Raw genomic sequence first — 23,082 nt, 5'->3', positions numbered from 1 at the left:
CTTTGCAAAGAAAATATGACGATAAAAAGTGTTGAATAAATGATCAGCTGTTACTCACAACCTAAACATTAGTTAATATTTTATGCAGATAAGAATATGCATTTTTGTGCGTCTGTTGTATTTTTAAATAAAGCTAAATTTCAATACCTATTATTAATTTTTTTCCTAAGTAATTCACATGAATCTTTTCAGAATTAAATGTTCTACAAATCTGTTTAAGAAAAAAAATTACCTTTATTTAACATTTATGGAAGTAATCTTACGTTAAACACAAAAATGTGTTATTTCTTTGCACCAATTCTTGTGTTTTACGTAAGATATCTCTGAAAGTATTGCATTTACAGCTCTGGGACGAATTTTAATAAATTTGTCAGATATAAAAACATAAAAAACAATCGTATTTGTATCTTTGTAACTACCTTTACCATTTTTATACGGCCTGACTTCACCAAGGGTTCTGAAATCCGGGCGAAATCTTTCGCTAGGCGTAACTCGCTAACGAAGCGTTTCCGGGCATATGGTTATATGAACTTTTTTACTTGTTTTTAGCTATAGAATAAGCTCCCGAGAGATTGCCGTTTAGTTTTGAATCACCCTGTATAACAGTTAGCAGCAAGTTACACCACGTGTCACGATACAGGCTTCGCTAAGGTTCCATGCTCAATTTTTCAAGTCTATTGCCCATTTCATTAGGCTACATGTGTTTCTGTTTCTCATTTTAGAATATCATATGACTGTACTCAGTTTGTGTAAACATTTATTTATTCTGCGACTTTCTCATTGCCATCATGGTTACCGTAAGATCAGGGTAAAAATGTTCGCCAAACCATATGGAGTGACATGTGCCATCGTGTAACTCGATGGAATGTTAGACACGAAGCTTCGTGCACAATTAAAAAAAATAGGTCAGTTCTGTTTTGAGCTATTGTGCGGACAGACAAAACTGATTTTTTCAGTCGCTCAAGTGGTGTCCTTCGTTAACGCTCAGCCAATAAAATATGAAAATTGAATCGAACAGTTTTAGGAGTATTGATCACCTTTGTGACAGGAAATCCAGCAACTTTTGCATGACCAAATTGGAGATTACCAATCTGCTACTGCTAATTGGCGATTTTATTCCGCGATAAAATTTTATATTTATAATCACTAAAAAAAAACAAAACAAAACATATAACAGAAGCATACCACATGTTCCACACAATCACATGAATTTTCATTTAAGCAAACATTTAATTTCGTTAAGGAAAATACATTTTTAAAATCTCCTTTTCCAAAGTTTTAATAAAAATGTAAATTTAATTGAAAAAAATCTTAAGTCATAAATGTCACTTCCTAAAGCTATATATAATTCATGAATATATTTATAAAAAATCATATTTTTATTTACAGCAGTTTTTATTTAGCCTGATTGCCATATTTCCTTTTTAAATGCTTTGTAATTTTATGTGGAATGATCAAAACGAAATTTTCCTAATTTTTATATATTTATGGAAATCATTTTAAAGGATTTCGAATCTAATATAAACAATATCTCCAATCCCAAAATCACTTTAATGGCTGTGAGGAACATGCTGAGAAGTAGACGGCGCAAACACACTATTATCTCTATATATACCCACAATCCGTACTGTATATTTGGAATAACTAGTTAAAAATAAAATGTCCAGCATATTAGAAAAAAGTTGACACAAATCTGGTAATTTGATTGGAACGATTAATTGTTTCGTTTCTTTCTGTTGTTGCCCATTTACATCGGTACCAATGACTTGATTATGGAACATTTAGTAACGTATTGTTTAATAAAGCATGGTATTAAACCAAGTTTGTGATTATAGTAGAATATACTTTTTACTTATTTACCATGATAATTTAAAAATATACATGAATAAAAAATACTAGTTCAAGATGAAATAATTTATACAATTAAATTTATAAAAGGCTTCTAAAATAGATTAAGAACCAATCCTTATTGTTGCCGCGTAGAGTAAAGAAACTAGTGTAACATCTCGCCGCCAGTAATCTACAGTACTTGGCCGCATTGCAGTGTTGTGCTAGATATACTCGTGTTGTGCCGCATTGCAGTGCTGTGTGCTAGATATACTCGTGTTGTGTTGGGCGCGATGCGGTCTGAAGGCCAGGGTTACTCAACGCTACGGCCGGCTGCGGATTATATACTAATTAATTATGAATTCGTGCGGCGGTTGAGGTCGCCTTCAAGGCTATTCGGCCAGAAAATAGCAGTAACACTAGGTTTAAAAGTGTATTCGCGTAATAACCGTAGACATTGACAATGAACTGTGTCCCATTGTGTTTTCCTTCTCCTCGAACAAAAACATCGCAGCGAAGATAAATGTGTGACTGATTCATGGTCTGCTTCCAACATAAGATAACCTATGTTTAGTCATCCGAGTCTTTAATAGATTTACTTTTCTTTCAAAACAAGTAGATAATTAAATTATTACAGTTTTTTTAAGGTTTTATCGAGTGTTATGAATATTATATTGTTTACTTCTTCGGTTGATGGCTATTTCGTTTTGAAAATACGAAATAAACATTGTAATGTGTCTGTTCAAAGTATGAGAATTTGTGATAGTGTTTTATATAATCATATATATTTAGGTTTTTATATCTACTACGATGTTAAAATGAAATATGAGCCTTGGGTTCTGTATACACATGTTTGCTAGTATTTACAAACGAATTCCTTCTTTCTTATTATCTTGCTTAGTTCACATACAGTTCAGTGTATAAGATCTTTTGCGTGTTTGTGTATTTTTTAGGTTGTTTATACTTCCCTGTGACAAATAGTGTATTGGCTTCAATTCTGGCTAAACGAGTTTTGTGCAATGACTCAAATAATCCATAATCTCCTTGTCAGGTATATGTGCCTAATAATCCATAATCTCCTTGTCAGGTATATGTGCCTAATAATCCATAATCTCCTTGTCAGGTATATGTGCCTAATAATCCATAATCTCCTTGTCAGGTATATGTGCCTAATAATCCATAATCTTCTTAGTCAGCTATGTATCCAATAACCCTTACTCTTCTGGTCAGATATGTGCACAATAATCCATAATCTCCTGGTCAGATATGTGCACAATAATCCATAATCTTCTGGTCAGATATGTGCCTAATAATCCATAGTTTTCTGGTTAGCTTTATATCCATTAACCCTTACTCTTCTGGTCAGGTATGTGCAAAATAATTTATATTGTCCAGGTCAGGTATTCTCAAGTGCCCTATAAACTGGCCTGTTTCAGATAATCCATGTTCTTCAGTTCTAGTCTATATACAAATAATCCATGGCCAACTGATTTGGTGCGCTCATCGCTACAATAATACTCGTTAGAACCTCCTTTATTCTAATCTAAATACCGTAGTTTATAGTTCTTTCAAGGGTATGTTATTTGAATAATTTTACAGTTTAACAAGTATTTTTGATATAAATGGTTTAAAATGTAAATAAAGAATGGTACACTATCTACTGACATTTTCATCAAGCTGTAGTGAACTTTACATTCATACAATTGTTAGGGTTTACTGCTTTTTTGTTTCGAAAATGGCTACGATAGTGTTTTGTGTTAATACCGAAGTAAACCCAGTAAAGGGCTCAGGGGATTAGAAGTGGTGTTATTTGTGTCTAAAGCTTGTTCCTATTATGTTTACCATTACGGACGCGACAGAAACCTGCCAAATAAGTAGGTGATAACGAATAATGTATTGATAGAGCGCACTCTGAGAGGATCGATAAATGGTGCCATAGCAACAGCTGCAGTAGACAAAACACTACGGTAATGCTGACTTAATTTGATTACACACTTGTGTGTTGGTTATACGAAAGTTCGTTAATTTCATTGTAACAGTAATTAAATTGGATTGTTTAAAGTAAATGCGTTTTGAATTAGTGAGACAGAAGTGCGTGCAACAAAACAATTACGGAACAAAGACGCGTGCATCTTAATGCACATTAAATCTCATGCCATATGCCTATATGTCATAAGCAATGTGAGGACAGATATACTACATGAATAATAATTATCAGATTGTGACACACGCATTGCAATCTCACGTGTAGGAGACGATTCAAATTAGAAAAAATATAAATAGAGTCTATTTTGTAGGGCACGCAACACGATAGTTCTATAGGCCTATGATATGAAAAGAACTAAAAATGAAATGCAACATTGCTATCAATATTATAATATAACTATCACACAGATGATGTAATATAAATTCCTTAATTATGAGTAATTAAAAGGCGCATATAATTGTTATTCGTAGTGTGTTACCTCATAATAAGAAGCCAACTAAAATTTGCTAAAATTACATTTGTGAAGTCTACGCGTTGTGGTATTCATCAGAAAACGTGAGAAGGTGCGGGAACATCAAATCGTATTTTCTTTGCGTTATACAACCCCTAAACTCCAGCTATCTCATGCATGAACAAGAAAGAGTCAGATATATTTTTTTCTCAGTTAAACTTGGTTTTTACTTTACGGTGTAAACCAAGAATGTCAAATGAGCCGCTCATAGCCGCGAATACCCTCACAAAACTGATTCTGATAATATACTGTAAGACTTTTATATAGAATTGATCTTCAGCCGACAATCGTGTATCACATGGCACGATACTGTTACAGACCCGTACATTGCCACAAATATCCTACAACACTGATCCTGGTACTGTACGGTAAGAATATTATAGAGAATTGATCTTCAGCTGACAATCGTGTATCACATGGCACGCTACTGTTACAGACCCGTACATTGCTGCAAATATCCTACAACACTGATCCTGGTACTGTACGGAAGGAATATTATAGAGAATTGATCTTCAGCCGACAATCGTGTATCACATGGCACGCTACTGTTACAGACCCGAACATTGCCACAAATATCCTACAACACTGATCCTGGTACTGTACGGTAAGAATATTATAGAGAATTGATCTTCAGCTGACAATCGTGTATCACATGGCACGATACTGTTACAGACTTACATTGCCACAAATATCCTACAACACTGATCCTGGTACTGTACGGTACTTCAGCTGACAATCGTGTATCACATGGCACGATACACAGACCCTTACATTGCCACAAATATCCTATGATCCTGGTACTGTACGGTAAGAAATATTATAGAGAATTGATCTTCAGCTGACAATCGTGTATCACATGGCACGATACTGTTACAGACCCTTACATTGCCACAAATATCCTACAACACTGATCCTGGTACTGTACGGTAAGAATATTATAGAGAATTGATCTTCAGCTGACAATCGTGTATCACATGGCACGATACTGTTACAGACCCTTACATTGCCACAAATATCCTACAACACTGATCCTGGTACTGTACGGTAAGAATATTATAGAGAATTATTGATCTTCAGCTGACAATCATGTATCACATTGCACGATACTGTTACAGACCCGTACATTGCAGCAAATATCCTACAACACTGATCCTGGTACTGTACGGTAGGAATATTATAGAGAATTATTGATCTTCAGCCGACAATCATGTATCACATTGCACGATACCGTCACATACCCGTACATTGCAGCAAATATCCTACAACACTGATACCTGGTACTGTACGGTAGGAATATTATAGAGAATTGATATTCAGCCGACAATCATGTATGACATTGCACGATACCGTCACATACCCGTACATTGCTGCAAATATCCTACAACACTGATCCTGGTACTGTACGGTAGGAATATTGATTTCAGCCGAAATCATGCGTATGACATTGGCACGATACCGTCACATACCCGTACATTGCTGCAAATATCCTACAACACTGATCCTGGTACTGTACGGTAGGAATATTATAGAGAATTGATATTCAGCCGACAATCATGTATGACATATGGCACGATACTGTTACAGACCCGTACATTGCTGCAAATATCCTACAACACTGATCCTGGTACTGTACCGTAAGAATATTATAGAGAATTGATCTTCAGCCGACAATCGTGTATCATATGGCACGCTACTGTTACAGACCCGTACATTGCTGCAAATATCCTGCAACACTGATCCTGGTACTGTACCGTAAGAATATTATAGAGAATTGATCTTCAGCCGACAATCGTGTATCATATGGCACGCTACTGTTACAGACCCGTACATTGCTGCAAATATCCTACAACACTGATCCTGGTACTGTACCGTAAGAATATTATAAAGAATTGATCTTCAGCCGACAATCGTGTATCATATGGCACGCTACTGTTACAGACCCGTACATTGCTGCAAATATCCTACAACACTGATCCTGGTACTGTACCGTAAGAATATTATAGAGAATTGATCTTCAGCCGACAATCGTGTATCACATGGCACGCTACTGTTACAGACCCGTACATTGCTGCAAATATCCTACAACACTGATCCTGGTACTGTACGGTAGGAATATTATAGAATTGATCTTCAGCCGAAATTTGCGTATCACATGGCACGCTACTGTTACAGACCCGTACATTGCTGCAAATATCCTACAACACTGATCCTGGTAAGAGAATTGATCTTCAGCCGACAATCGTGTATCACATGGCACGCTACTGTTACAGACCCGTACATTGCTGCAAATATCCTACAACACTGATCCTGGTACTGTGACAATCGTGTATCACATGGCACGCTACTGTTACAGACCCTTACATTGCCACAAATATCCTACAACACTGATCCTGGTACTGTACGGTAGGAATATTATAGAGAATTGATCTTCAGCTGACAATCGTGTATCACATGGCACGATACTGTTACAGACCCACCCGTACATTGCTGCAAATATCCTACAACACTGATCCTGGTACTGTACCGTAAGAATATTATAGAGAATTGATCTTCAGCCGACAATCGTGTATCATATGGCACGCTACTGTTACAGACCCGTACATTGCTGCAAATATCCTGCAACACTGATCCTGGTACTGTACCGTAAGAATATTATAGAGAATTGATCTTCAGCCGACAATCGTGTATCATATGGCACGCTACTGTTACAGACCCGTACATTGCTGCAAATATCCTACAACACTGATCCTGGTACTGTACCGTAAGAATATTAGAATTGATCTTCAGCCGACAATCGTGTATCATATGGCACGCTACTGTTACAGACCCGTACATTGCTGCAAATATCCTACAACACTGATCCTGGTACTGTACGGTAAGAATATTATAGAGAATTGATCTTCAGCCGACAATCGTGTATCACATGGCACGCTACTGTTACAGACCCTTACATTGCCACAAATATCCTACAACATCTGATCATGGTACTGGGTACACTGGATACGGAATTACAAATTACTGTAAGAGCACATGGCACGAATACTGCTGACCACAAACACTGATCCACTGTATCACCACACTGCACGATACTGTTTACAGACCCTTACATTGCCACAAATATCCTACAACACTGATCCTGGTACTGTACGGTAAGAATATTATAGAGAATTGATCTTCAGCTGACAATCGTGTATCACATGGCACGATACTGTTACAGACCCTTACATTGCCACAAATATCCTACAACACTGATCCTGGTACTGTACTGTAAGAATATTATAGAGAATTGATCTTCAGCTGACAATCGTGTATCAAATGCACGATACTGTTACAGACCCTTACATTGCACAATGCCACAAATATCCTACAACACTGAACCTGGTACCTGGTAACTGTACGGTAAGAATATTATAGAGAATTGATCTTCAGCTGACAATCGTGTATCACATGGCACGATTACTGTTACAGACCCGTACATTGCCACAAATATCCTACAAACACTGATCCTGGCACTGTACGGTAGAAATATTATAGAGAATTATTGATCTTCAGCCGACAATCATGTATCACATTGCACGATACCGTCCACATACCCGTACATTGCAGCAAATATCCTACAACACTGATCCTGGTACTGTACGGTAGGAATATTATAGAGAATTGATATTCCAGATCAGCCGACAATCATGTTATGACATTGCACGATACCGTCACATACCCGTACAATTGCTGCAAATATCCTACAACACTGATCCTGGTACTGTACGGTAGGAATATTTATAGAGAATTGATATTCAGCCGACACTCATGTATGACATTGCACGATACCGTCACATGACCGTACATTGCTGCAAATATCCTACAACACTGATCCTGGTACTGTACGGTAGGAATATTATAGAGAATTGATATTCAAGCCGACAATCATGTATGACATTGGACGATACCGTTTCACATACCCGTTACATTGCTGCAAATATCCCTACAACACTGATCCTGGTACTGTACCGTAAGAATATTATAGAGAATTGATCTTCATCCGACAATCGTGTATCATTATGGCACGCTTAACTGTTACAGACCCGTACATTTCTGCAAATATCCTACAACACTGATCATGGTACTGTACCGTAAGAACTATTATAGAGAATTGATCTTCAGCCGACAATCGTGTATCATATGGCACGCTACAGTTACAGACCCGTACATTGCTGCAAATATCCTGCAACACTGATCCTGGTACTTGTACCGTAAGAAATATTTATAGAGAATTGATCTTCAGCCGACAATCGTGTATCATATGGCACGATACTGTTACAGACCCGTACATTGCTGCAAAATCCTACAACACTGATCCTGGTACTGTACCGTAAGAATATTATAAAGAATTGATCTTCAGGCTGACAATCGTGTATCATATGGGCACGCTACTGTTACAGACCCGTACATTGCTGCAAATATCCTGCAACACTGATCCTGGTACGTAACCGTAAGAATATTATAAAGAGAATTGATCTTCAGCCGACAATCGTGTATCATATGGCACGCTACTGTTGCAGACCCGTACATTGCTGCAAATATCCTACAACACTGATCCTGGTACTGTACGGTAAGAATATTATAGAGAATTGATCTTCAGCTGACAATCGTGTATCACATGGCACGATACTGTTACAGACCCTTACATTGCCACAAATATCCTACAACACTGATCCTGGTACTGTACGGTAAGAATATTATAGAGAATTGATCTTCAGCTGACAATCGTGTATCACATGGCACGATACTGTTACAGACCCTTACATTGCCACAAATATCCTACAACACTGATCCTGGTACTGTACGGTAAGAATATTATAGAGAATTGATCTTCAGCTGACAATCGTGTATCACATGGCACGATACTGTTACAGACCCGTACATTGCCACAAATATCCTACAACACTGATCCTGGCACTGTACGGTAGAAATATTATAGAGAATTATTGATCTTCAGCCGACAATCATGTATCACATGGCACGATACCGTTACAGACCCGTACATTGCAGCAAATATCCTACAACACTGATCCTGGTACTGTACGGTAGGAATATTATAGAGAATTGATCTTCAGCCGACAATCGTGTATCACATGGCACGATACTGTTACAGACCCTTACATTGCCACAAATATCCTACAACACTGATCCTGGTACTGTACGGTAAGAATATTATAGAGAATTGATCTTCAGCTGACAATCGTGTATCACATGGCACGATACTGTTACAGACCCGTACATTGCCACAAATATCCTACAACACTGATCCTGGCACTGTACGGTAGAAATATTATAGAGAATTGATCTTCAGCCGACAATCATGTATCACATTGCACGATACCGTTACATACCCGTACATTGCAGCAAATATCCTACAACACTGATCCTGGTACTGTACGGTAGGAATATTATAGAGAATTGATATTCAGCCGACAATCATGTATGACATTGCACGATACCGTCACATACCCGTACATTGCTGCAAATATCCTACAACACTGATCCTGGTACTGTACGGTAGGAATATTATAGAGAATTGATATTCAGCCGACAATCATGTATGACATTGCACGATACCGTCACATACCCGTACATTGCTGCAAATATCCTACAACACTGATCCTGGTACTGTACGGTAGGAATATTATAGAGAATTGATATTCAGCCGACAATCATGTATCACATTGCACGATACCGGCACATACCCGTACATTGCTGCAAATATCCTACAACACTGATCATGGTACTGTACCGTAGGAATATTATAGAGAATTGATCTTCAGCCGACAATCGTGTATCACATGGCACGCTACTGTTACAGACCCGTACATTGCTGCAAATATCCTACAACACTGATCCTGGTACTGTACCGTAAGAATATTATAGAGAATTGATCTTCAGCCGACAATCGTGTATCATATGGCACGATACTGTTACAGACCCGTACATTGCTGCAAATATCCTACAACACTGATCCTGGTACTGTACCGTAAGAATATTATAAAGAATTGATCTTCAGCTGACAATCGTGTATCATATGGCACGCTACTGTTACAGACCCGTACATTGCTGCAAATATCCTGCAACACTGATCCTGGTACTGTACCGTAAGAATATTATAAAGAATTGATCTTCAGCCGACAATCGTGTATCATATGGCACGCTACTGTTGCAGACCCGTACATTGCTGCAAATATCCTACAACACTGATCCTGGTACTGTACGGTAGGAATATTGATTCCCAGACGACAATTTGCGTGTATCACATGGCACGCTACTGTTACAGACCCGTACATTGCCACAAATATCCTACAACACTGATCCTGGTACTGTATGGTAGGACCGTCACAGAGAATTGATCTTCAGCCGACAATCGTGTATCATATGGCACGCTACCGTCACAGACCCGTACATTGCTGCAAATATCCTACAACACTGATCCTGGTACTGTACGGTAGGAATATTATAGAGAATTGATCTTCAGCCGACAATCGTGTATCACATGGTACGCTACTGTTACAGACCCGTACATTGCTGCAAATATCCTACAACACTGATCCTGGTACTGTATGGTAGGACCGTCACAGAGAATTGATCTTCAGCCGACAATTGTGTATCATATGGCACGCTACTGTTACAGATATGCCCGTTGTAACCGAAGTAAAGTCTCCATTGTGGATGTGTTTTATAATCGTGTATTCATTTTGTGTTTTGTTTGATCACAGGATCAATACTACATCAATCAGAAGTGAACAGATCTCGCGGTATCAATTAATTACTAGAGAGAAACGTACATTTATATTTCTCTCTCGAGATAAAAGTTACAACCGAAACGTATGCAGTTGTGTACGAGCTATGCTCGTGGTGGATAACGTCTGTAGTAAAGCTGAACACCCTTTAGTTAGCACTTTACTAGCGTATTCATGTTTACTGATTTACATCCGTAGTCACGTAACATCCACTTTGTTTCCTCACAACAGCCACATGGATATTTCTGGAAGTTTCAAGGTAATTAATACTATCTCTAACGTTGTAATTCAGTGTAAATACTGTTATGTTAAAATATAAAATTATTTATTTTAATTACAACACGATAATAAAGATCAATGTTTTATCAAGTTATTTGTGAAATGTGCTCTTCGTACGCGTGTTAGTCCTGCAATGCGATAGTAGGAACTTAATTGTTTTTATTAGAAATGTATTTTAGACCTACAATTTATATAATGATTCATTTGATAAAGAACAAATACAAAGTACTGTTAACCATTTGTGCCCAACCTCACCCTGTAGATTCAGCCAATCTCTTACGATCGTGTACTTAATCTCAATTTTGATTCGCATAATGGTCCAATTTCTCCAGATGATGAATGCTAAAAAACTGAATGATCGTCTCCGACATATATGTATAACCTTGACCTCTGCAGACTTATTGTTTTAGCGGTCAAGTTTGACGACACATTCTGTTAGGGGCTGTTAAAAATGAAATTGTCCCATTTTTTATCCGTTCTAGTCTCACAAACTGAGCCATTCTGTGAATTTCTTCTAGCATTAGCAAGTATTTCACTGCTGAGCCTGCTCTTTCTTTTTGATACACAAGATACATCTTATTATACATAAAAACAACAGTATTTTCCTGTAAGACACACCACTACAGTGTTTTGTAGGCCTATAGAAATTGATCCCTGCACACATAATATGTGGAAGCTGTCACTATAATGTTCTATTTTGGAGCTGATTTTTATTTTGATTTGTTGATTATATCCATACCATAACTAATACAACAGTTGTAATACTTGCATGTATTTTATTCAAGTGTGTAATAAATATACATTGGATGTATAGAATCGTGTGATTTCAAAACGAATTGCAAGCTCAAAATGACGAGTGACATCTGATTTGTTTATTTTTGATTTGTTTTATTGTTAATTTTTTGTTAACCATTCTTTTTTGGGTACTAATTTATTACGTACGCATTGAGAAATGTAACTGGATCATATTTACTGATTTTGCATTCGATATTCGGCGTCAAATTAATTGTATTTTGATCCAAGTGTACCGGTATCAAATAGTGTAAAGCTGAGTATCACTTAGTGACGGTCGGGGTCGAGGGCGTGTCTCCGCCGCTAGGATGCTCCGAGCCGCGACCTCAGACAACCAACCGGTCCCGTGTTTTGTTCTGTTTTCTGTTTGACATCTGGTCGTTCACCTCTCAGCCGCCTCGCCTCCAGATGGCAGGTGTTGCTCGGTAGGGAGGTGGGCGAGGGTGGGGCCACTAGGGGAAACAAAAACGATTTAAAGTGGCTCGTGGGTAAAAATATCAAGTGGCAAGGAATCGTCAAGAACTGGAAAAGTAGAAAGTGGCTGGCTAATAGTCCTCGTTGGCCTCAGTCTTGTTTTCTCTTCGAATACTATCACGGTCTTGTGAATCTCCAAAACTCCGGTTGCCATCCATGTTCTATCTTGAACACCGCCTAGTATATCCTTACATTTCCCAGACGTGCAAAAGAAATGATGCCTTTCACCGCTTTTACTTCAAAACATTCACCTCTACATTATCAAAAGATTTGGATATCACTGTATTTATGCAACTGGACTCGTGCGTTTAGTTTTCACTGAACTGAATTCAATAACAAACGAGGTCAAAGTCAAGTATAGTATATTTATGCCTTCGACAAAATGAACATGCAGAGGAACCAGCTGTCTTTCTGAATTTAGTTATTCCAGAAGAAAACTACTAGTCACCTCAGGCATTAGGAATGTATGTCCTGCGCCATCTAGAAAATTCCCAAGAATTTATAAAATTGCCTACTATAGCCTCGTTCATTTTCATTTTGCCTTTGGAGTGAGATTATGGAAACGTCGTGCGAAAAGAAAAAAACATATTTTTTCAAACTAAAAAAACAGTAAGGATTATCTGCAAGCTGAATCACAGAGTTTGTGTAGCGAAACTTTTTGGGAAGTTGTGATTGCTGACTTTGCCTTGCCTCTCTTTTATGTGTGATGTGATCATGTACTGTAGATCAGAGAGCGCCTTGATACGTGGCGGGGACGTACACCAATATAACACTGGAGACAGGTACACGTTTAGAACTCAACAGTTCAAACTGGCGTTGTCTCAACATTTACCGCAAATTGCTGCGAGACTAATCGCCAAGCTTCCTGAAAGTATAAGAAAACTGCAACAACCAAATCAATCTAAACCTCGTCTCAAACGCCTGTTGGTGTCCAAAGATTTTTCTCTGTTGATGAGTTCATGATGAACCGCTCTCATATGTGATATACGGAAAGACTGTATCTGAGGTCAGTGTAAATGTGTTTGAGGGAATGTGTGACATTGTAAGTTTGACAATGGTCACGTTAGGAGTAACAAATGAATGATTGCGATACAACGTTATGTTGTGAAAAAAATGTATAAAGCGATTATTATTATTGATTGGTGATTCTATTGATGCTTTATATACTTACACAATGTTTTATAAACAAATATACTTTACTAATCTCGTTATGTATAATGACATTGTTCTCCACTTAATTCCCACCAGTAATGTTCGTGATACATGAATATAAAAAATATAATAATATAACATGGTATAATAATATGGTAGGAGTACGCCAAACCATGTGTCGCGTAACAGGCAAAACCTTGTGTACAGCTCATTTCATTCTCGAGGTGTCAGATAGTGTGACAAATAGACACTCGAACGTTCTACAGAAAATACTTTTTAAAACTCCCTCGGCAGATACGAGGGGAAATTTTGACAGTTTACTGAGTGACAGGCTTCAATGAAGCTCAGCCAAATCCCATAGTCGGGCCTGCACCATCATGGAAAACGATTTTCTCTATGGAGAAAAGAATTCCATTCAGAATTTAAAGAAAGTAGATATCTTTCTCTAAATATTTTGACACATGATATATTCACATTTATGTTCACTGAGTTAGGTTCAATAGCAGTGTTTGAATAAAATAAGTTGCGCTAAGGTAGGGAGTGTATTAAAATCCCAAATGATTATACCCAGTACGTTTAAACATATATTTCTTCTGCTAATCTCATAAGTTTTCGCTAAGGCTCAGCGAAATCTCATAGAGTAACATGCACGATCATCGAAATCGTTGTTTATGATAGGTATGAAGCTTCATGCAAAATTTCAAGTCGATAGTTCAGTTCGTTTTCGAGATATCGTGCGGACAGACAGACAGACAGATAGACAGACAAGCATAAATTACGTTATTCCAGTCCCACGAGTTATGGGCTCCGCTAACGCTCAGCCAACAATATATATGTATGTACATATTATAAATCTGTTATGTATTATGTCACCGACGTGGACGTGCAAAACCAATAATACTAAAACAACAATACTGTTTATCTCACATAACTATCGTATATACTCTTAAGCATATTGTAGCTGCAAGACCTCTTTCTGAAACTAAAGTTACTACAGTAATAAGGGATTAGCAACCGTACCTGGCATAACTCTGCGGCAATTAAATACGCATTGAAAAATGTGTAAAAATGTTACGGTAAACAATATCTTGTGGTCGCGGTTTCAAGGGATATTAGAAACTATGAGAAACACCGGGCTTTCCCCTGCAAATCCGGTCGCCTGGAAAGAACTAATTATGTGAAGTTTCTTGGCAATGAGTACAATGTTTGTTCATTTCAAGTCTGTTATCATTATCTCTAGTATCGACTTGTGTCCAACTATAGTTATAGAAGCTCATATGAGAAGGTCAGGTTAATCATGTTCAAACAATTTACGTTTGATGTAATGTTATTATAACAAACACACCATCAAATATTTATCTTTTATATTATTAGAGCATAACATGTATAATTCAATCACACAACCCTCGTAATTCATGAATATTTAAGGAGTTGTGGTTGCCCTCGACCATTTTTGCATTATATTTATTAGCTGGAAATCCGTCAATGAAGGAGAAATTCTTCTAGTACGCATAAATCAATAGTTAATATCGTCGATTGTATTGGTCTTTTAAATTAGGGAGCTATTACGTGTGTCAAGCTAAGAAACATATGATTTGGAGAAAACATTATATTTTTATATTTGTAACACTTTCGATACCCTTCCATTTCGACCGAAAATTAGCATGGCTGACGATCGTTTTATTTTTATAGAAATTCCTCTATCGGTTGAAAACTCAGATTCTGTGCTTATACAATTTATATTGGTTTTTGACTCCTATCGAGTGCATAAAGTGTGATTTCCTTTTTTTTTTGTATATCTGAACCATTTAATTACATCTTTCGATACTTTTGGCTATACTATTGTTTTTTTCTGTTTAATAATGTCTACCGTCGTTCTACCCATAAGCGGAAGATGATAGTTTGTTTACATAAGCTGATGAATAAGCAAAATAACACTGCAGACAAGTTGTTCCTATACGCAGAGTATAACATCACCAAAATATAAAAACGATTTGAAAAATGCCGTATTCTTCACTAAGTCCTTCGTGTTGCGAGGTGTGTCGAAATATTTTCTTGTGTTCTATTCAACGTCCTGATTCATGCAATCGTTGTATCCAAATTTCGTGTTACAGCTCTTGTCAATTATAGTCAACTCATATTGCAACAGCTTCGTCACATCCGAAGCAATACGAAGCAGTAGCGTGGTGATATGCACAATGGGCTATCCCACAAAAACCCATGATCGTGAGTTATCTCGTATATGATTATCTGGTTGGCAACCGTTGTGCTTTAACTTCTTCCAGTATTTTTCCTCACCGATTACACTTTGAGGTTCTCACAGGAGGGATGTATAACCTTCATTGTGTCAATTACACCTCTGCTGCTAAGTCACGTTCAGTAGATGCAAAGACAATGTTTAAAATCTGCTTGTCGGTGTGTGCCTGGTCCGTCATTAGTGCTCAGTTTGAAGGAGATGATGTAATATAATGCTATAGCGGTAAACCTCCTTTAACGCTGAAGAAGGTTTATCAGTTCATGATTCACTGGTTGTATCCGGACCGGATTTTACGACTTGAAGGGAGTATAATATTGTTTTTACTGTGAAAAAGTCTTTCAACTCGTTGTGGAAGTATTGCGTTGTCTTGTACCTTTTTTTAGTAAATTGTCAGACATTTGAATTTATTTCGTATATATTACCTAAAGTAATATATACATAATAGATATACATAATTCTTTAGCCCTAAAAATAAACTAGGAATATAATGAGGAATTATGCCGCTCGGAACAAAAACAAAGTTTGTCTTTATATTTTTCCAACCTCTCATTTTTCCTCCCTCTCCACGTAACTCATTTTATTAAATCACATGCTCTCTATCTGTCAATATTTTGTTATTTAATGTATGAAAGTGTTATTAATTTTACTCATTAAACGTACAATTAATGTGTGATTCAAATATCATTTAAAACGCATGCGCTATATTTATTCCCTCCCTTGTATTAAGCAATGAATCTTAAATTATAGTAGGAAAACATTAGAAGAACTAATTTCTATTTACGTTAAATAACATAAAGCATAACAAACTGTGTTTTAGTACATTACTAAAACAATGTTGTACGTACGTTTATATTATATCACATAATTTATTATTTCAGTGATAAAACAAGGTTCTTAAACACTTTTACAAAATTGTATTCAGTAAGTTTTTGCGTTGTAGAAAATCCAAATTTATACATCTAATAATATTTAGGGTTTGAACTGTATAGGTAATTCAAGAAGGGCTCTCTGCCATTTTGCTATTTCTCGAGCTTCTTCAAGTTGTGGTGCACTGTTCGTTTGTTTTCTTGTCCTCGTTCTTGGACAGTATGCATAATAAGCCTTCTGTAAACCTAATGCACTATTGCTATTTTGTCCTTTCAGACAGTTCTCTGTACTCTCCTATTTCCTTGAGCTTCAGCCTAGGAATTATATCAATTTACATCTGATTATTATCGTAGCCTTCAACACAGCAACAGGGCTTGTTATATTCTACAGTTTCCTCGTCTCTGCAAAGATTGCACTTTGTGTCTGGTGCATTATTTTGTACGCCCTTCACAGTGGTCCTCAGGGCCTCTGTTACCTCGGACTGGAGTCTCAGATAGAACATCTCATAGCCATGTTGGTGCTTCAGAAGGTGTAAAACATACCGCGCCATAATATCCAGGAAGCCGATTTCGAGTGCTTTACTTGTTCAGATTTACTACAGTTTGTACCCTATTAAGTTGGATGCTATAGCAGTACTTACATATCTGCAAATTATTAAATTGTAACTACAGATATTTCAGATGATTGGAAACAGCGGTGTTATGAAATCAATCTTGTTTTTATACAGATAAGTACAGTGAGTGTTGCAAGTACATACATTTAAATACACACCATTGAAGGCATCAGTGTTGTTTATAGAATACCTTAATGTTATTTTTATATAGTGTATATACTGATCTGTCAAACATTTTGTATATCAAAGGTTACTACTGTTCACTTTTGCTTCTTATAACATAAAATGAAGATTTGTACCGGCATAGTTTCCTCAAGGGAATAGATTAACAAAGTCGTTTTAATAATTTCCAGTAGATGATTATTTCATGACAATCTTTAATGCCCTCAATTTTAATATATGTACTATGTGTAATTTTTCGCATATCAATTTTATATAATAAGATTTTGTTTTAATTATAAATGTAATATTAATGGACAAACTTATCATTATTAGTAGTTCGCGCAGTTTTTTTCAAATATGTCTCCATCCAGAACTTTCTAAATCTATAAAAAGTGAAAATGTGGTGCTGGCCAACTTCCGGCAGTTTGACTCACATTACTATCAGAGTTGCTAGCTGGGGACCTAATATGCACATATTCTACTCGATAAAAGAGAAGACACAACGTTGACACGCTGTCACACTTCCATCTGTACAGTACGGACTGAGTGTCTGAGTGAGGGCTCTCTACTGTAAATCTGTATTTAACCTCTACACTGACGTAAGACATCTGGGGAGGTTGTTACCCCGGCGGGCGCGGTCCGGAACACTGGTCTACTTAATTGTTACAGATTGTTAATTAACCGCAGGTCCGCAGTAGCTGGATAATGGAGTGAGAACGTAATGGCCTGGAAATGTTTAATCGTTTTCACCTGTTTTTGCAATTCATTGTCATTTTTTTACGGATCAAACATTAATTAGAATTAAAATTAATACAATTCTGTACCAATAATTTCTTCAATATATTTTTTTTTTTTTATAATAACGTAATCAGCGTCTAATTTACTCCCCTTACTAATACCAATGTATATGTAAAGCTTCTACTGAGTCAAATCTTTAAAGGCGATCCTACTAGGTACAGATGCTTTTGTTGGGATTTAACCTAACCCAACAAAAACGTCTCCCAATTAGAAGGTAGCCTACTATTAACTGAGATGTTTAAAAGGTATTTATATTTTAAATATTGTCAGGTTCAGTAACTCAAATTTCATTATCTCTTATGATTTTAGAAAAAAGATCTCGGTAATTCTTAGCGCTAATAAATCAAATACGTCTACGTCTTTAAAATATTTGAGCCCTAAACAGTGTGTAACCTCTTGGTGAATAGCTTATTTCATGTAGGTATATGAGGGAAATACATTATTGAGTGTTTTTTAAATAATGAAATATGTATTTTATAACGTAATAATACATGATTGAGTGTTTTTTTAAATAATGAAATATGTATTTTATAACGTAATAATGTATATGTATAATTATGTATTGTGAAAACTGACGTCACATTTAGATTGACTGAGAGTTTATACTACTAATTTTAAGATCTGAAAAGAATTATGATTATTATACTTTTTTTCCTTATTCACAGTTCTTGTGTTCTATCAAAATTGTTACATTTATTTTATGTGATAAGCAGAAATACAACTGCAAAGATAAATAAATAAAAATAAACGGTTTCTTCTCTAGACCAATTTGTCTCTTTAATTATTGAAAGACAAAAATATAATAATTGAATAACATTTAAGCGCTCGATGCAATGTTTCTCATGTACTACAGAATAATCAAAGGTAGAACATACAATATTGACACATTTTGAACTCCAGTTATTGTAGTATAGAGGTAAGTGCTGGATGCAACGTTTCTCATGTACTACAGAATAATCAAAGGTAGAACATACAATATTGACACATTTTGAACTCCAGTTATTGTAGTATAGAGGTAAGTGCTGGATGCAACGTTTCTCATGTACTACAGAATAATCAAAGGTAGAACATACAATATTGATACATTTTGAACTCCAGTTATTGTAGTATAGAGGTAAGTGCTGGATGCAACGTTTCTCATGTACTACAGAATAATCAAAGGTAGAACATACAATATTGACACATTTTGAACTCCAGTTATTGTAGTATAGAGGTAAGTGCTGGATGCAACGTTTCTCATGTACTACAGAATAATCAAAGGTAGAACATACAATATTGACACATTTTGAACTCCAGTTATTGTAGTATAGAGGTAAGTGCTGGATGCAACGTTTCTCATGTACTACAGAATAATCAAAGGTAGAACATACAATATTGACACATTTTGAACTCCAGTTATTGTAGTATAGAGGTAAGTGCTGGAAAATGGGATAACGTTTCCGATGAGCTAGGGAGGATATCACAACGCGTAAGTGCATGGTAGTAAAATTTTGCTACCGTCTTTAATACAAGCTTTTCAACTCTTTTTTAATTCTGTATTTTATGGCTGACATCCCAATTTTAAAAGACTAGGAAATGCATTAAAGCCCCTACTACGTAAACACGTAAATCCATTAAAGCGCGAAAGGAGTTTGTTTTCTGACACATTGATTTTTACGAAATTGGATAAATTATAGAACAAGCAAAGAAGAGTAGGATATCGCTTTAACTTGAACTATAGAATTGAACATTTTATCATTTACACTAGGAAAACGTAATTTATTTTAAATGGTAATATTTATTCATGTATATTATAATTACTCGTAATTTATAGTACTTTTGCTTAAGCCAGAACAGTCATCACTGAAAGTACAAATGGTTTAACCATAATTTTGTAAATTGCAATGTTTTTTTTAATAACGAATAAAGCTAACAATACAAAACGTATTGTTTAAAAAGATAAAAAAGCTCTGCAACAGTGTAACCTGCATTCTTTATTTAGTTTCAAGCCGTAAAAATGAATTAATATCAAATTATTTTGTAAATGATTTAAGTTACTTCAGTTGAAAGTATTGAATGTTTTGTGGTGTTATGTTATGAACCCCTTATTCCGTTCACTTAAAAGTCAGTTTAATGTTTCTTTGGGCACTTTATTGTAGTCTCGATCTACAATGTAGAACTGCCTAAGGCTACAATACGGACGATGAACGCCGGCCTTTAATAAACGATAACGTTCCATTTACTTGTAACGTCTGAGCGATTACTTTTTACTTAAATAATCATATTTAAGATTCTTATGAGTAATTAATACAATACAGTATTTTCCAATCAACTTAAATGGGACTGTCCGCTTATACGAGTATTGAACCATGCCCGGTCAGCCCATGCAAGGATCCCATTGTTACTTCACTTCTTAGAGTAAAAAATATGTACATGGCCTACACGCTCACTTGTAATTAGCCTGTCAGTGATAACAAACCCTTAATTTACAAATAAAAATACTCGTGTTATGATTAAATCCTAAATGTTTTGCAACAGTGTAACAATAGACTACATTTATGTATCTATGAGTGCAACCAACCGCTCGGCATCTTTATAGCTAAAAATATAGATTTATTTACAGCACATATACAAATTAATCACTATTTTTATTAAGAAATTTGAACTTCTGTTTTTATTATGTTACTCTACATCAGGCATAAAAGGAAGCTTGGACTTTGGTATAACAATTTGAAAATAAAACAGAAGGAAGTTTGAATTAACAACTGTATTTTTCTTCAAATTAAAGGATTATCACTATAAAAAAGTAAAATACGTGGATATATATATCCACGTATGTATAATATATATGTATGTATGTATATATATATACATATATATATATATATATATATATATATATAGCAAATTAAAATTAGTAAATTGCCTTCTTACTTATGATACAGCTGTTTGTATTTATGTGGAAGACATGCCAAGTTAGATTATGATCGCCTGAGGAAAGTTAACCCGACACCAGGATCTGTCAAGGACTTTTAGAAAATCAGTGTGACGATACTCCGATTGCCTCTAGCAGAGCTGGAGGATAATCGATAATTGCCGTACTTCATTTTATATTGATTTGCAAAGTCTAATTGCAGACATTTAGGTCTATTATCTATTTTTGTTGAAATACCTAAAGCATAAAACATTTTCTCACCCCCGCTGAACCTTCTCTAAGTAGGCGGTTTGCTGTCTGTAGACTTCCGCATTCGCCAAGGCCGCATTCCACCCTCCCCTGCCCCGCCCTACACACGTGAAAGTCAAACGTAAGCTCATTTCCCTACTATAACTTCCTGGGTCTTCCACCTTAGCCTAGTTCTAGTCCAACGTATACTTTACTTGTGTATTACAAATAACGGACAATATCAATGTAGCAACTCTGAGATTTTACAAACATCAAGACGCATTCAAAATATTGTAAACGAAGAAAAATTGAAATTTATTTATTGCTTGTAGCGAAAACCTTAATATGACCTAAATTAATGTGCAATAAAAAGTATTCAAATTAGCAAATCGCAAAATATTTAATTTATTTATGTTTTATTTTGTACCAACTCATTGTAAAATTGTATAAGCGAGAAGAACAAGTCAGTATTTTTCCAATTAGTCTTTTAGCTTCTTTCTTAGGATAAACGTTAATTACACTATGTGATGTATGTCGTACTTTCAGTAATCGTTCTCAATTAATTTAGAAATAAAACAAACTGTAGCTAACTTGGCCTGACAGTTTCTAGTGGCAAGATTATCGAAGGCCGTCCAAATCAAAATAGGCTTGTACCTGTTCAGGTCTATATTCTGTTCAACCAAATTGAAATCTCATGTTCTGTTTGACCCAAAATACAAGTGGTCCATCAGTTTGGTTCTTCCTAAAAACTAGACCGCTTGGCAAGATAGTAAAATACGGTGACTGAACATCTCACTATACTCTATTGCCTGTTGTACCTCATCGTTGTTGTTACCAGCAGACTATACCAATGTAGGCTATACTTTAATAGGTGCTTGTTTGTTGTAGAGCGGCCGCTGGGTGCAGTGTTCACGTACAAGTGGAAGGGCGAGCAGCTGGCAGCGCTGTCAGACTGAACATCTCACTATACTCTATTGCCTGTTGTACCTCATCGTTTTTGTTACCAGCAGACTATACCAATGTAGGCTATACTTTAATAGGTGCTTGTTTGTTGTAGAGCGGCCGCTGGGTGCAGTGTTCACGTACAAGTGGAAGGGCGAGCAGCTCGCAGCGCTGGCAGACTGAACATCTCACTATACTCTATTGCCTGTTGTACCTCACTATTGTTGTTATCAGCAGACTATACCAATGTAGGCTATACTTTAATAGGTACTTGTTTGTTGTAGAGCGGCCGCTGGGTGCAGTGTTCACCTACAAGTGGAAGGGCGAGCAGCTCGCAGCGCTGGCAGACAATGGCACGCGCGTGCTGACAGAAGTCACGGTAGCACATCACTGCAGCATGCGCAATTCCATCAACAGGTTAGTTGAAATGTGCGTATTGACTCTTCTGTGTTGCATGGGAATCCGGTGGTATTAGGATATATACGACATGA

The 23,082-nt window shown here is 36.4% G+C and overlaps 1 protein-coding gene across 9 annotated transcripts in view; it reads left to right on the top strand.

The window, feature by feature from the left end:
- Positions 1-23,082, top strand: part of LOC124357411 (protein goliath-like) — a 102,669-nt gene that overhangs the window by 34,286 nt on the left and 45,301 nt on the right. For 6 of the 9 annotated variants that reach the window (XM_046809195.1, XM_046809191.1, XM_046809186.1 and 3 more), the window contains exon 2: positions 22,876-23,020. In XM_046809195.1, coding sequence (XP_046665151.1) covers positions 22,876-23,020 — 145 coding nt within the window. The remainder of the gene's footprint in view (positions 1-22,875; positions 23,021-23,082) is intronic. The other 3 variants (XM_046809194.1, XM_046809193.1, XM_046809189.1) reach the window with 1 other exon arrangement.

Source organism: Homalodisca vitripennis, chromosome 3, assembly GCF_021130785.1.
Source record: "Homalodisca vitripennis isolate AUS2020 chromosome 3, UT_GWSS_2.1, whole genome shotgun sequence".
Lineage (NCBI taxonomy): Eukaryota > Metazoa > Arthropoda > Insecta > Hemiptera > Cicadellidae > Homalodisca > Homalodisca vitripennis.
This window is presented reverse-complemented; position numbering and strand designations above follow the sequence as displayed.